The sequence below is a fragment of the Carica papaya genome, chromosome 1 (assembly GCF_054855325.1).
Source record: "Carica papaya isolate Zhongbai chromosome 1, ASM5485532v1, whole genome shotgun sequence".
NCBI classification, from domain to species: Eukaryota; Viridiplantae; Streptophyta; class Magnoliopsida; order Brassicales; family Caricaceae; genus Carica; species Carica papaya.
In genome coordinates, this window is record NC_142309.1 from 29,154,681 (window position 1) to 29,171,477 (window position 16,797).

At 35.1% G+C, this 16,797-nt stretch overlaps 1 protein-coding gene and 4 pseudogenes across 1 annotated transcript; all 5 read right to left on the reverse strand.

The window, feature by feature from the left end:
* Nucleotides 1-43: 43 nt before the first annotated feature.
* Nucleotides 44-1,671, reverse strand: LOC110818100 (epi-neemfruitin B 7-O-acetyltransferse L7AT pseudogene; annotated as a pseudogene).
* Nucleotides 1,672-2,968: 1,297 nt separating this feature from the next.
* On the reverse strand, nt 2,969-4,672 carry LOC110818099 (limonoid 7-O-acetyltransferse pseudogene; annotated as a pseudogene).
* A 262-nt stretch (nt 4,673-4,934) lies between these two features.
* Nucleotides 4,935-6,505, reverse strand: LOC110818098 (limonoid 7-O-acetyltransferse pseudogene; annotated as a pseudogene).
* On the reverse strand, nt 4,983-5,303 carry LOC148270524 (limonoid 7-O-acetyltransferse pseudogene; annotated as a pseudogene).
* Nucleotides 6,506-14,322: 7,817 nt separating the features above from the next.
* LOC110825396 (limonoid 7-O-acetyltransferse-like) lies at nt 14,323-15,817 on the reverse strand. Its single transcript, XM_022055843.2, has one exon. It carries the CDS (start codon nt 15,745-15,747, stop codon nt 14,377-14,379), a length of 1,371 nt encoding a protein of 456 aa, XP_021911535.1. The 5' UTR covers nt 15,748-15,817; the 3' UTR covers nt 14,323-14,376.
* Nucleotides 15,818-16,797: the final 980 nt, after the last annotated feature.

Consider the following 16,797-nt stretch of genomic DNA (forward strand, 5'->3'; position numbering starts at 1 on the left):
CCTGAACACATGAAATATATATACATATATATATATATATATATATATAAATAACAATCTTCCTATTTGGCTTATACCCAAAATACATCTCCATTCACATGTTATCATAAATCTTAATCCATAATTTCAAAAGAGAAAAGAGTTACGTCCAGATTACGGGTTAAAAAAAATTGTAAGAAGTAAAAAAATAATCGAGTTAAGTTCTTATTATCCGTAGGATCATTGTTACTTCGTAATACCATCATCTCCTCTTCATCCATGGTGACCCAAGTTTCTATGCCATCACCTAACCTGGTATCAATTAAAATAACAAGGTTCATAAGTACTGGAGCATCCAATCCAATGGTGCTAACCCAACCCACAAAGGTTTTCCCCATCCAAAATCAGCTTCATAGAACCCAAACTTACACCAACTGGAGAACCCCAAATACTCCGCTTCATCTTTACTGCTAAACTCCCCTATTCCTTTTATAAAATCCAGAATTATTTCTTTCCCTTTCTCCCCTCCTAATTCCTTTGCAATATCACCGTTGATTTTTGATACTCCAGCTCTAATCTCCCTTGCTATGTGGTCCAGCTCTCTCTCCTCATCTGCCCTGCGTCGAGCACTCGCTATCCACGCCTGATTTCCCAACGCATTCTTTGATGAAGGATGCAGCATTCTTCTCCGTAGGTTCACGGCGTGAATCGATAAACAGTGTCTTGGGATTCCATGTTTTTGTTGAGATGCTTCCATGGTGCACTTCCATATCAGTGCTGAAACAGCCTCCACTCGAGTCAAGCTCCTTGTTCGGTCTTTGAGTCTGGCTATTGCCGGAGCATCAAACACAAATCTCCTTGTCACAAACTTGCCTTCCTTCAACAACGAACCCCACATCTCCGTGGCTGAATCTCTGAGCCATAAGTCCTCCGTCGCAGGGAAGAGACTAGTGGAAGCAAAGCTTACTGATAATAAATCATCAATGTCAATATTTTTGTTGCAGGTTTTGTCACGAGCATTAGCAGTCCACACCTCAAGGAAGGTGCTAAGTGCACCTGCATCAACGATCTTGTGTGAAACGCACATGCCGATAGCAATACCTCCACACTCAAATACATTAACTTGGATGTTGGTTACATAAGTTCCGGTAACTGATCCTGTCAAAAGAGCGGATTCGCAAGGAAGAAATTTATGCAACAACAAAAGATCAGGGTTGAGAAGAAATTGATGGAGGGTGCAGTTAACTCTGGCCTCCAAGAAGTTAGCCCCTTGGTCGTTGCAGTCGATGGAATAATCATTTTTCATCTTTCCAGCAAGAGGGTAAAAGAGAGTTAATGTCTCTGATAAAGATTTCTTTAGCGGCTGTACTGGTTCTGGGGTACCGTGTTGATGATTGTTAGTGCAGTGACGACCATTTTTGGAGAAATCATAAAACAGGAGAAGTGGGATATATGAAGAAGGCATGAAGTGATCTAAAAGAGAGAGCTTAAAGACTCCAAGTTGCTGAGGTGTTGGGGAAGATGGTTTTATGGTTTCTTGAGAAATGATTTTTACCTCCATTGTTATTGTATTTGGTTCCCCCTGACCGGATGCAATTCAGTGAAGACTATATATACACACATATATATATAGAGGCTAAACTTGATTTAAGTCGGACCATGCCCAATTCTAAAGGGATATATATATATATACACACACACACAGGCACACACACACATATATATATATATAAAGTGAAATAATTGTGAATCAGAAAATTAATAAAATTGTTTATATGTATTATATATATATATATATATCAAGTTGAATTGACGAGTTTTATTAGTTTGTGTTAGTCAGCAAATAAGAAGCAAATTCTCGAATTAATATTATTTTTATATTTCAAATTTTAAGTGGATAATATTTAATAATTTTATCTGTCTATATTTTAATATTTAATATTTTATGTTATCTTATAATTACTTTTATTTAATATTACACAGATAATATTTAACATTTAATATTTTGTCTCTATATATAATATATATTATATTAATTCTATTTTATATTTTAAAATTTGAACGAAGAATACTTAAAATTTTATCATATATATTTATAATTAATATTAACATATTATTTTTATTTTTAAATTAAAAAATTAACAAAACGCCATATATACATATGTATATAGATTACCGATACTCTACTGTATATATATCTGTAAATTTTCTATGCCATCTAGGGAACTGTAAGATCTGAAAACCCCCCACCTTCTTGATTAACTCAAATCTTTAATTTTATTAGACACATTTAGTGTATATGTATATATATATATGTGTGTGTGTGTGTGTGTGTGTATAACTGTAACACCCAAAGTAGTCTTTTATTTTCTCCATATTCAACATTAAATTATATATGTAACATGCATATACATGATAAAGAAAGGAAGAATTCATTGTATATGCCTTCAACTTATAATACTTTTCCTTTCTTCTTCATTTCCAGCTTCCATCTTCCTTTGTTTTCCCTGCCATTGTTGTACATTGAGTTAAAGGTGGAAAGTATATGAAAGGAGGCAATGATCATTGCCTGTAGAATGGAGTCGGAGTAAGCAGTCTTAGAAGTAAGCTGAAGCAAAGCTATTTTTCAGCTTTTCATCACTTTTATAACCAGTGGCAAAGATACTAATATCAGTTTACAAGATTGTGGAGCCACCATCCACAACCAAACCATTCTTTACAAAAGCTAAAGATTTGAGATTTCTTTATCGTAGAAATTTGCAGGCGAAACCATGGGCATGCAACAAAAAAGATCTGATGGATCAAACTATGATCTGGAACCATGTTGTACCTATTCAATGAATACACCCACTTCCAGGTAGCACCCATTAACTTTCTGTGAATAATCATTGATTCAATGAATGGTGTTTTATATTTTTCTAAAATGTTTATCAGAAAGCAAAATTTTGTCACTAATCTGCAATTTAAGAAAGAAGATTATAAACTGGACGTCATCTTATTAGAAATATCAATTCTAATACATCACATATACTAAATATAAGTCAAAGGACTAGGATTTAAAGAGGCATAGTTGAGGAGGAGATTATTGTCATTATGTAATATTATTATCTCCTCTTCATCCAAGGTGACCCAAGCTTCGATGCCATCACCTAACCTGGTGTCAGTTAAAATAACAAGGTTCATAAATATTGGAGCTTTCAATCCAATGGTGCTAACCCACAGAGGTTTCCCCCACCCAAAATCAGCTTCATAGAATCCAAGCTTACACCAACTGGAGAACCCCAAACAATCCGCTTCGTCTTGATTGCCATACTCCATTATTTCTTTTATACAATCCAACATCATTTCCTTCCCTTTTTCCCTTCCTATTTCCTTTACAAAATCACCATTGATTTTTGATATTCCAACTCTAATCTCCCTTGCTAACTGGTCCAGCTCTCTCCCCTCATCTGCCCTGCATCGAGCCTTAGCTACCCAAACCTGATTTCCAAACGAATTCTTTGATGAAGGTTGTGGCGTTCTTCTCCGTAGGTTCACGGCGTGCATCAGTAAACAACGTCTTGGGATTCCATGTTTTTGTTGAGATGCTGCCATGATGCACTTCCATATCAGTGCTGAAACTGCCTCCACTCGAGTCGAGCTCCTTGCTTGGTCCTTGAGGTTGGCTATTGCAGCGGCATCAAATACAAATCTCCTTGTCACAAACTTGCCTTCCTTCAACAACGAACGCCGCATCTCATTGGCTGAATCTCTGAGCCATAGGTCCTCCTTGGCAGGGAAGAGACTAGAGGAAACAAAGCTTACTGATAACAAATCACCAATATCAATATTCTTGTTGCAGGTGTTGTCACGAGCATTAGCACCCCACACCTCAAGGAAGGTGCTGAGTGCAGCGGCATCAACAATCTTGTGTAAAACGGACATGCCAATAGCAATACCTCCACACTTAAATACATTAACTTGTATGTTGGTTACATAGGTTCCGGCAACTAATCCTGTCACAAGAGCGGATTGGCAAGGAAGAAATTTATGCAATAACAGAAGATCAGGCTTGAAAAGAAATTGATGGAGGGTGCAGTTAACTCTAGCCTCCAAGAAATTAGCGCCTTCGTCGTTGCAGTCGATGGAAAAATCATCTTTCAACTTTCCAGCAAGGGGGTAAAAGCGAGCTAACGTTTCTGATAAAGATTTCTTTAACAGCTGTATTCGTTCTAGAGTACTGTTTTGACGATGAAGATCATGGTCAGTGCAGTGACGACCATTTCTGGAGAAATCATAGAACAGAAGAAGTGTGACATATGAAGAAGGCACGTACTGATCTAAAAGAGAGAGCTTAAAGACTCGAAGATGCTGAGGCGTCGGGAAAGATGGTTTTATGTTCTCTTGAGAATTGATTTCTACTTCCATTATTATGGTATTTGGTTCACCCTGACCGGATGCAATTCAGAGAACACAATATATACACATATAGAGGCTAAACTTGATTTAGGTAAAGTACGTCCACTTGTGAAGGGATATACATATATATACATATATATATATATATATTGTGAATGAGATTTGATTAATTAGTTTATTAATTAAGTTGATGCAGAATGGATCTATATATTAATATAAAGTTCCGGACTTATTTACGACGAATCTGATAATTTTTAAAGTGAATGCTGTTAAAAGAAGAAGAAGAAAAAATAAAGCAAGCGACAGTGGGAGTAGCTAGCAGAACGTGAAACGACAACCCTTTCAAAGTTGTGTAGTGTGGAGGTGACTGATACCTTTCCATTATGATACAATATATAATGAATAAAGATGACCATTTGCCGTCAGAAATTATATATATATACACAGACACACATATAATTGTAACACGCAAGTAGTTTTTTATTTTCTCCATTTTCAACATTAAATTATGTATGTTATATTCAGTGTTTTCTTAATATATAATTTAAGAAAAAAAAAGTTGAAACACCCCATGTGATCTTATTGGAAATACCCATTTAAAAAAATCACATACTCTGAACAACCATAGAAGGACTAGGATCTATGGAAGCATAGTTAAGAAGATTATTGTCATTTTGTAATATTATCATCTCCTCTTCATCCAAGGTGATCCAAGCTTCTATGCCATCACCTAACCTGGTATCAATTAAAGCAACATAGTTCATAAATATTGGAGCTTCAAATCCAATGCTGCTAACCCACAGAGGTTTCCCCCACCCAAAATCAGCTTCATAGAACCCAAGCTTACACCAACTCGTGAACCCCAAATACTCCTCTTCCTCATTACTGCCAAACGCCCCTATTTTTTTTACACAATCCAACATCATTTCTTTCCCTTTTTTCCCTCCTATTTCCTTTACGAAATCACCATTGATTTTTGATATTCCAACTCTAACCTCCCTTGCTAACTGGTCCAGGTCTCTCTCCTCATCTGCCCTGAGTCGAGCACTCGCGATCCACACCTGATTTCCCAACGAATTCTTCTATGCAGGGTGTGACATTCTTGTCCGCAGGTTCACGGTGTGCGTCAGTAAACGACGTCTTGAGATTCCATGTTTTTGTTGAGATGCTGCCATGGTGCACTTCCATATAAGTGCTGAAACAGCCTCCACTCGAGTCGAGCTCCTTGCTCGGTCCTTGAGGCTGGCTATTGCCGGCGCATCAAACACAAATCTCCTCGTCACAAACTTGGCTTCCTTCAACAACGAACCCCACATCTCAGTGGCTGAATCTCTTAGCCAGGGGTCCTCCGTCGCGGGGAAGAGACTAGTGGAAACAAAGCTTACTGATAATAAATCACCAATATCAATATTCTTGTTGCAGGTGTTGTCACGAGCATTAGCACTCCACACCTCAAGGAAGGTGCTGAGTGCAGCGCCATCAACGATCTTGTGTGAAATGCTCATGCCAATAGCAATTCCTCCACACTCAAATACATTAACTTGAATGTTGGTTACATAAGTTCCGGCAACTGATCTTGTCGAAAGAAGAGGTTGACAGGGAAGAAATTTATGCAATAACACAAGATCAGGCTTGAAAAGAAATTGATGGAGGGTGCAGTTAACTCTAGCCTCCAAGAAATTAGCCCCTTCGTCGTCACAGTCGATGGAAAAATCATCTTTCATCTTTCCAGCAAGAGGGTAAAAGAGAGTGAATGTTTCTGACAAAGATTTCTTTAGCAACTGTAGTCGTTCCAAGGTACTATGTTGATGATGAAGATAATGGTTAGTGCAGTGACGATCATTTTTGGAGAAATCATAAAACAGGAGAAGGTGGACATATATAGAAGGCATGAACTGATCTAAAAGAGAGAGCTTAAAGACTCGAAGATGCTGAGGTGTCGGGGAAGATGGTTTTATGTTCTCTTGAGAAATGATTTCTACTTCCATTGTTATTGTATTTGGTTCACTCTGACCCAACACAATTCAGTGAAGACAATATATATACACATATATGGAGGCTAAACTTGATTTAGATGAGATTACGTCCAATTGTAAAGGGGTATACATATATATTGTGAACAAGTGCAATAATTGCGAATCAGAAAATTATTGAAAATGTTTATATGTAATATATATATATATATACACATATCTCAAGTTGAGAAGACAAGTTTCATTAGTTTGTGTCCGTAAGCAAACAAGAAGCGAATCCTTAGAAGTTGGGTGCGGATCAAGGGAAATCGGTGCCTTAATATCTTTCTTGGTATGACGGATATAAATTTTAAAAATTAATTATGCAAAAATATAAATTGCACTTGCTTAAAATTAAAATTTATTTCTTATTTAAATCACTATTCTATATTATAAATTATTTTTATATTTAAAATTATAAAATATTATTTATAATTTTATTCTTATATTTTAAAATTTTATTAATAAATAAATTATATTTAATCAAAAATCAAATTTTATTTTAAAATTTAATAAAATTTTAGAATTTAATTGAAAATTAAAATTTATTTTTATATTTTAAAATTTTAAATAAATAATTATTATGGATATTCTTGCATTAATTTTATTTTTATATTTTAAAATTTGAATGAATAATATTTAATATTTGATCTCTATATAATATATACAATTATAATTATTACATCAATTTTTTCTATATTTAAAATTTTGAATAAATACTACCTAAAATTTTATCATTATATAATATGTAAAATTTATAACTAATGATAACATATTATTTTTATTTTAGTTAAAAAAAAAATGAAAAAAGATCATGCACATACATATATATATATATATATGTGGATTACGTGATACTTCACTCTCATTCTATATCTATATATAACTCAATGTTTAAATATTTATTTATGGCCTTCAAGAAATTGTAACCTCTGAAAGTCCACCACCTTGTTTAACTCAATCTCAAATTTTATTATATGCACATGTAACATATGTATGTATGTATATATATATATATATATATATGTATGAGGTAATCAAAGATTTGATTTGATTTCTTTTGTATTCTTTAGAGAATGAGATTTGATTAATTAGTTTATTCATTGTCGGTGAATAATGGATCTATATATTAATATGAAGTTCTAGTCAACCCTTGGAAAAACTTTTTGTTGTCAGCAATTATATATATACATATATGATTTTTCTCTATATTCAAGATTAAATTATACATATATGTAACATACATATATATATATATACATGATATGGAAGGGGGAAATTCATGATATAATTATTTCATTTCAACTTACAAAACTTCTTCCTGGCGGAAAAAGAAAACAAGAACCTGTAAAACTTCTCTTCTTCTTCTTCATTTCCAGCTTCCATAATTTCTTTGTTCTTTTCGAAAGTAGAGTTAATAATGGGTGGCTGAAGGAGAATGTTTTAGTTTCCATTTCTAAGGTTCTATCATTTTCGAAATTACAACTGTGTGCTCTTTTCTTTTTCCCTTGCATTTTGGATCACAAAATCTTTCTCTGTAATTTGCATTTTTTCTTTTTAAGAATATATATATATACACACACACACACACACATATATATATGTATATATGATCTTTGTATTTCGTCAATACCCAGAATACATCTCCATTCACATTTTGTCCTAAATCTTAATCCATGATTTCAAATGCAGAATTAATCTATTTTTACTTTCACCAATTTTGGAAGAACAATAAAATAAAGTGATCAAGCATCACAAAATATTTCAAGCGAGAAAAGAGCTCCATTGAGATTGTGGGTTAAAAAGAAAAATCTCTATGAATAAGAAACAATCATAGGCTAAATTGATGGAGTTTAGTTCTTATAATTCATAGAAACATAAGGTGAAAATAAATTAGGTAGAAGCCACTTCTTTCTTTTCAGACTGCATATGTGTAATACCCGAGTCCGAAAATCGATCCAGAATGATTTTTTTTTGTTATTTTATTTTTTTAAAAAAATAATTAATTAAATTTATTAATTTTAATTTTATTTTATTTTATTTTTGAAAAAAATAAATTACAGACGAAATTGAAATTAATTCTAGAAAAAAATGTGAAATTTTAAATTCAAGTATTGTTTTTGAAAGAAAATTTGAAAATAAAGGGTTTAAACGTAATAAAAAAAGTTCGGCCACGTAAGAAAACTCGACCAGTAGCCTCAACAAACCAGAGCACGTCGCGTGGCAACCTTACTGACATCAGCACCACGCGGGAAACCACATGAACGATCCGCGTGCCCGGCGATTCGATGGTCCAGATCTCATCTCGCAAGCGTGAACAACCTAGATGCATTTTCTTTTCAAGTTCGATCGAATTGTCAGATTTAATCCAATCGTGCCGTCCAGATTCATTCCCTGAATAAGATGGATCCAACAGACGAGAGAGGACTACGTATCCCCGAACGAACGACCGAGATCGACGCAGATCGGTATTCAAACATTGTGACTTAGGGAACCCTAACCCTAGTAGCACCTTGTAACGGCCCCGGAAATTTAAATGAAGATGTATGTATATAAAAAAAATCTTAAATGCGGAAGTGTAATAAAAATTTTGATTAACATTCCTTACACAATAACTAAAAACGTATCTAACATGTGAAAGAATAAGCTGATTAAAAGAAATACTCGAAATAAAAACTATAAATAGAACTATAAAATCTTTATACGTCTAACTCGCCGTCTTCCTGTAGAACGGGCTTGGGAACCACGTCTTCCTGATCTGAAATAGTTAAGTAAGGAATGAGCTACACTAGCCCAGTAAAGATATCACACCATCTCACTGCCACAGAAGTAAATGTTGGTAAAAAACAAAAATAACCAATGTAACATAATTTATAACAACTCATTTATTGATAATAAAAACTTTTACTGTCCACTTACCTCGGTGAGATTTGTGAAAATAACATATGAAAACAATAGCATTATAACCATCATAAAATCATATACACTTAGTAGCATAGCAAATATGATACTTTTGCACTTCAATAATCAGGCAACAAATTTGCTCTTTTACAAGCCTACTAGTATCCATGGGGATCCATAGGGGGTATCTGCTACACGTGAACCATTATCATTAATAAGCTGATTCCAGGGCCGTCTCCATACCCCGTCCGGTATGGGCGCCAAAACCATAAACCTTAATACCCCGTCAGGTATGAGGGTGAAATGGGTCATCCCCATATCCTATCCGGTATGGGCGCCAAAACACATAAGGTCTCCATACCCCGTCCGATATGAGAAACCACGTTCTCGGTAGGATTCTCTATGGATCCGGTTCGTCCACCATCTCCTAGGATATCTAGTCAGGCTGTCCACATTATTCATTTATCACTTCACATAACTTTTTTTTCCCATTTTCTTTGGTCTCAATTTTTCAATCATACACAAACACATAAACCACTAATAACAGCAAACAACAACACAACATCGGGTTCACCATAATTCAAATCATAATAAAAGAAACCGTGATTCATGTATACGAAATCATAGAATAAACACATCAGGCATCATACTGCATTCAAAACTGTAAAATAAATCAAATAACATCTGACCGAAAGATACATCAGATTCGGGCTTCATTAGCAACCTTAATTAATTATACATATGTATTAATTCATAACATACTATTTTATCATTTATTAAGCTGTAATAGGAAATAGGGTGAGAGATCCTTACTTTTTGGGATATGAAATCGGCTCTACAGTGCGTCTACAGGCTGTCTCTAAATTATCTGAATTTTTCCCGAAAAACTGAAACGCACTATCGGTACCTGCACGTATCCCAGAAAATCCCAAATCAGACCTAGGGCCCCTTTCGGCCAATATCAGAATTCCAGCACGGCGGCTCTGCCGTGCTCCGGCGTCGGCACTGTCGCCCACAGCGGCGATCCGCCTCGGGTTGGCCGTTTTCAGCCGTTTTCGGCCGAATTCGGCCAAACTTGCATTGGTTCCTACGATAAAACAACCCCGAGGCCCTCGGTGGGCCAAAAAATCATGAAAAATTGAGACTTATCGGCGGCGGTGCTCTCGGGTGCTGCGGCTTCTCCGGCGCGAGTCGCAGTTTGATATTTTACTCCGGTCAACCTGTAGAGAAAAGGACGGTGATCACAGTGGTGTAAAAATTGTATCAAACGAGAGCCGGAAAGGGCCTCATCGGAGGCAAAAATCGAGAGAAGTCGCGGTGGTGCTGCTGGACTTCGGCAGTATTTTTCGGCCGATTGGCCAATTGTTTGGCTCTGATTTAGCTATAGACGGATTCAGCATCGAAAAATGGAGAAATTTTACCTCGTTTGATAGTCGGAAAACCCTCCGGTGCGGTGGCGGGTGGCGGCGGTCGGCTCCTCCAGCGTCTGGTTCTTCTTCTTTGGGGAGGCACTGGCGGCTAGGGTTTGGGGTCGAGTGTGGGTGAAGTTATTTATAACCTTTCCCTTTTAGTCTCAGCCGTCCATCACGTTTTAATCTGGGTCATCCGATCGCGATTAACATGGGAATAAATTTGGACCGTCTATCGAGATGCGATCTGGGCCGTTCGTGCGCGTGAGATCTGGGTCGTCCGCACGCGTGAGATATGGGTCGTCCGTGTGCGTGAAATCTAGGTCGTCCGCATGCGTGAGATCTGGACCGTTCGATCGAGTGCACGCGGATCGCTCACGTGGCTAGTTCCGTTCGCGTGGTCTTCCGTGTCAGCTTCCTTGCCACGCAGCGTGTTTTGGTTGGCTGTGGCCGCTGACTGGGCTGCTAACGTGGCTGCTGACGTGGTGTAACTTTTTTAAATTGTATTTTGACCTCCGGTTTCTGATTTTCTTTTCAAAAACACCCCATAATCCAAAATTTCATCCTTTTTTTTCCAAAATCAATTTCAATTAAATCCCAAAAATAATTTTACCCTATTTTATCATTATTATTAGTTTTATTTCTATTAAATTAAATTAAATTAAGTTAAACACATAATTATTACAAAATAAATTAACCATTAAATAAAATAAAATAAAAAAAGGTTCCAATATCCAAAAATAAAAAAAAAATTATTTTTGGGGTGTTACATATCTACCCTCGCCAGAGAAGAAGAACCAAATGCCAGAGAATGAGATCGACCACCGGCCGCCGCCACACGGGAGCCACCGCCGACAGCTAAAAAAGGTAAAAAAATTTCCTTCGCGCATGGAATTCAATTCCAAGCCTCCCTATGGCTATATTGGAGCATAATGAGTGACTGCTGAGCCGAAATCATGAGCAAAGTCCGGCAGAGCAGCCGCGACAAAAACCCTCAAGCTTCTCCGATGACCCCCTTCCCGTTTTCAGTTTCACACGATTTTTTGATCATTGTGTACACTGTCTCTTTCTGTGCAGGTTAGTCGAAGAAGAAACTCTAGCTGCGAAGGAGAACCAACAGAGCCGCTGTACCTAGAGACCTCCCCTTCGATCCCATCGGTAGGTTCGATTTTTTTATTTTTTTATGGCCAACTGAGACTTCCTATTGTGTTTTTTCGCAGGGATATGTGTAAAATCGGTCAAAATTGACCAAACTGAGGCGAACCACCACTGTAGCGGCGGAGCTGGTGCCGGAGTATTTTTGGGTACGTGACTATATTTTGGAGTATTTTTGGGTACGTGACTATATTTTGATTTCTGTATGAAAAATTTAAAAAAGTCTGGAGCCTGTCAGGAGGCGTAATGGGTAGCACAATATTTCGAAATACCGATTCAGATAAGTATCTCTCACTCTATTCTTTATTACTATGAATTGAGGCTTAAAAATTAATAATTTCGTATTTTTTTAAAATTAGAAAAATTCTAATAATAATTACATGTCACTAGTAGAAGCGGAATTGGTCAGTGTACGATTGCCCTAGTTTACTATTTATTTTCTCTTGTATTGCCTAAAATATTTACTATTAAATTATGTGCATTAAATTGCTAGTTTGAACTGTGTCATAGGTTATCAGATTTATTTGGTTCCACCTGCACTGTTTCTTGTTTATTTGGTTATTTAGTTATCCGATTATCATAAACTATATTGCTTGCTTAGATGTCTTTTAGGTTAATCTGTAAGTACGTAATAAGGTGTTGGTATACAATTGGTAGTTGTTTGGATGATGAGGATCTATATATGTGGAAACTTATTGGGTACCTTGGGAAATGGTGGATGGACCCGGTATATAAGGAACTATACTGTAGGCATTAATTTAGTTGGACGGGACTGTGAAGTCTTATGCCAAATGATTTTGGGATATATACTTCACTCTCATATCGGACGAGATATCAAAGCGATAGTATGTTTGACGCCTATCACCAGACGGGGTATGGAGACGGCTAGATTAGTTATCAATTTAGATATTGGGTTCACGAGTAAGGGGATATCCCTATGGACCCTCAGGGGTCTCAGTAAGTAGGTTAAAAGAAAGAGTTACAGATCTTATGCATAAAATTAAAATGTCATATGGTTACTTGTCTTTATAGGTTGATTTTGAAAAACTCGTAACAGTAAGTATGGAATAAACGTTTCAGTGATTAGTGTGATATCCTTATTGAGATAGTGTAGTTCATCCTTTTATTAATCATTTCAGATCAAGAAGACCAAGATCTAGATCTTGATCAGTAAGAGAGTTGTGAGTAGTTCACCACCCAGATTCCTTTCAAGTGCTAGTGGAGGTTAACCTCCTATGACATCTATTTATTTGTTTTTAATTATCATCTGATTTTTTTTATGAATCACTGTAAAATGGATATTCTCGTAACTCTATTGGATATTCTAATTTACTGTGTAAGAAATGTAAATCCTAATTATCATTTGTTTCTATTATTTTAATATATATTTCTTCTCTTAAGGTTTCAGGTCTTTTACAACATGTCTTTTCAAAGCTTACTATTGTAATATAGTTGCAATAAATACTCATATACTTCTTTATGTAATGTTGTTTACAATATTTTATCACGCATTTTTCTCATTTCATCACTTCATTTTCCATCTCTTTTATTATGTTTAGCACTAAATTTTCAGTCAGAAGATGTTCTAGCAATAAGCTTTTTAGTTATGTTGTACATAAAATTGAAGGACTATTTGCATATCCTAATATTTTCAGTTGTAGGATTCTAAAATAAACACATTTCTCGAATGAAGCATTTTAGGGGAAGTAAATACGGTAAATTAGGCCGGTCATTGAAGGAGTAAAGAGATCGCGCATATCTTTTCTAAATCATAGAAGTTTTAGTTATTTAAGAAATGAGATTTAATTTTCTTCTTTTTGGGTCGATTTTTTGTGGGATTAAGAAAGAAAATAATTCAATTTTATTTAAATTCATTCTTTAAAAAAGAAAAAAAAATTACATATTTGTTTTTAGACCTTACTATAAATAGAGTATAGTAATTTGATCCCTTTATAAGTAAAAGCTTTTTTTTTTAAAGTGTAAATAAAATCTTTTTACGTATGTTTTCTATATATGCTATTTTCAATATAAACTAATATTTACTTATATAAATATAAGGTCTTTCATGAATTTAATAATATAATTAAAAATGTTCATTAGAATGAGTGATCCATTAACCTATCTCAATTCCCTCACATATGAGTTCATGTTATAATTACTAGTCTTGGAGTAAATTTATTACCAAATTTTATAGACTTAAAACTACTTTAACAAACTTCACAAATAAAATTTTATTTAAAAATTTAAATGATTGTATGAAAGTCGAAAATAAAATTGTCTAAAATGAATTTTTACGAGTAATCATTTATTGGCCGAATCCTAAATATATACCTTTTTAGATTATATATATTTTAAAAATATTTATCAAAATTGGTAAATTAAAAATAATAAAAATAAAATTTTAACATTAATTGAAGCATGTTATATTTAATTGTTTACTTAATTTATAATTTTTTTTTAAAAAAAAATTATGTATTCAACATAATCTTATTAAAAATAACCATTTTAATAAATTATATGTTTTAAAGAGAAGTCAAAGGACTAGGATCTAAAGACGCATAGCTAAGGAGATGATTATCACTTTGTAATATCATCATCTCCTCTTCGTCTATGGTGACCCAAGCTTCTATGCCATCACCTAACCTGCTCTCAATTAAGACAACAAAGTTGGCAAACAATGGAGCTTCCACTCCGATGTTGCTAACCCATACAGGTTTCCCCCACCCAAAATCAGCTCCATAGAACCCAAACTTACACCAACTCGTGAACCCCAAATAATCCGTTTCATCATTACTGCCAAACTCCTTTATTTCTTTTATAAAATCCAACATCATTTCTTTCCCTTTTTCTCCTCCTAGTTCCTTTATAAAATCACCATTGATTTTTGATATTCCAACTCTAATCTCCCTTGCTAACTGGTCCAGCTCTCTCTCCTCATCTGCCCTGAGTCGACCACTCGCTACCCACACCTGATTTCCCAACGAATTCTTCGATGCAGGATGTGTCATTCTTGTCCGCAGGTTCACGGCGTGGGTCAAAAAAGAACGTCTTGGCATTCCATGTTTTTGTTGAGATGCTGCCGTGGTGCACTTCCATATCAGTGCCGAAACAGCCTCCACTCGAGTCGAGCTTCTTGCTCGGTCCTTGAGGCTGGCTATTGCCGGCGCATCAAACACAAATCTCCTTGTCACAAACTTGCCTTCCTTCAGCCACGAACCCCATATCTCACTCCCAAAATCTCCGAGCCATAAGTCCTTCGCAGGGAAGAGACTAGTGGAGACAAAGCTTACTGATAATAAATCATCAATATCAATATTCTTGTTGCAGGTGTTGTCACGAGCATTAGCACTCCACACCTCAAGGAAGTTGCTGAGTGCAGCGCCATCAACGATCTTGTGTGAAACGCACATGCCAATAGCAATGCCTCCGCACTCAAATACATTAACTTGGATGTTGGTTACGTAAGTTCCCGCAATTGATCCTGTCAAAAGAAAGGGTTGGCAAGGAAGAAATTTATGCAATAACAAAAGATCAGGCTTAGAAAGAAATTGATGGAGGGTGTGGTTAACTCTTGCCTCCAAGAAATTAGCCCCTTCGTCGTCACAGTCGATGGAACAATCATCTTTCATCTTTCCAGCAAGAGGGTAAAAGAGAGTTAATGTTTCTGATAAAGATTTCTTTAACAGCTGCAGTCGTTCTAGAGTACTTTGTTGATGATGAAGAAGATGGTCAGTGCAGCGGCAACCATTTTTGGAGACATCATAAAACAGGAGAAGTGGGACATATGAAGGAGTTATGAACTGGTCTAAAAGGGAGAGCTTAAAGACTCGAAAATGCTGAGGCGTCGGGGAAGATGGTTTTATGTTCTCTTGAGAAATGATTTCTACCTCCATTGTTATTGTATTTGGTTCGCCCTGACCGAAGGCAGCTCAGTGAAGACAATATATACACGTATATATATAGAAGCTAAACTTGATTTGGGTAAGACTAAGTCCAATTCTAAAGGGATATATATATATATATATTATATTGTGAAAAAGTGAAATAATTGCGCAATTAAGAAAAATAAAGTAGAAGAAGAAAATATTGCGCAAGCACAGTTGAAGTTGGTGAAAGGACAATTTATTCAAAGCTGTGTACCGTGAAGCTGACTGATACCATCCATTCATTATGATACAATATATTCAACCCTTTGAAAAACTTTTTATTTTCTCCATAGGCAAGATTGAATTATATGTATAACGTACTTATATATATACACTCTCAGAGAAAATTATTATGTTCAAAATTTTATTTTACTATTTATTTTAATATATGATAATAATATTTTTATTATTATATTTATTTAATTTATATGATAAAAAAAATTTATATTCCCCACAAAACACTCTTGGATTAAGATTAACATAGGTATATAAGAAGTTTAATAATTTTTTATGTTTAGTCAAAGTTTCAAATAAACCAAATCACCAAATAATTGATGGAATTCATGGAATGAGATGTATTGCGTTTCATTCATTCATTGAATGAGTTGAAAGCTATAGTTGTTGTGACGCCCCAATATTCAGAATGAGTCGCAATTCTTAATTATGTCATTTTAATGTAGTGGGCCAACAAAATATACATATGCACAGTTCAAAATTTATCATACAACTTACCATCTTATGTGATATATATATATATATACAGTAATTATACATACACAACATGAAATAAAAATTTAAAATCTAACATAACAAAATAAAACTTCTCGAATATGCACAAAATAAATAAAAATAAGAACCATTTTACAGGTTCTACTAGTATGCCAGTGTTGTTAGTTCTTCATTCTCCTCTGAAAAATATCAGGGTAAAATTTAATGAGTTTCACCAACTAAAGAAGTATTTTCATCATCTCAATCCAGATAAGATTTCATGCAAAACATACATATGAGACAAATGCA

What these genes read in the sequence shown, in the direction of transcription:
- LOC110825396 (XM_022055843.2), bottom strand. Translation starts at nt 15,747, where the DNA reads ATGGAGGTAGAAATCATTTCTCAAGAGAACATAAAACCATCTTCCCCG.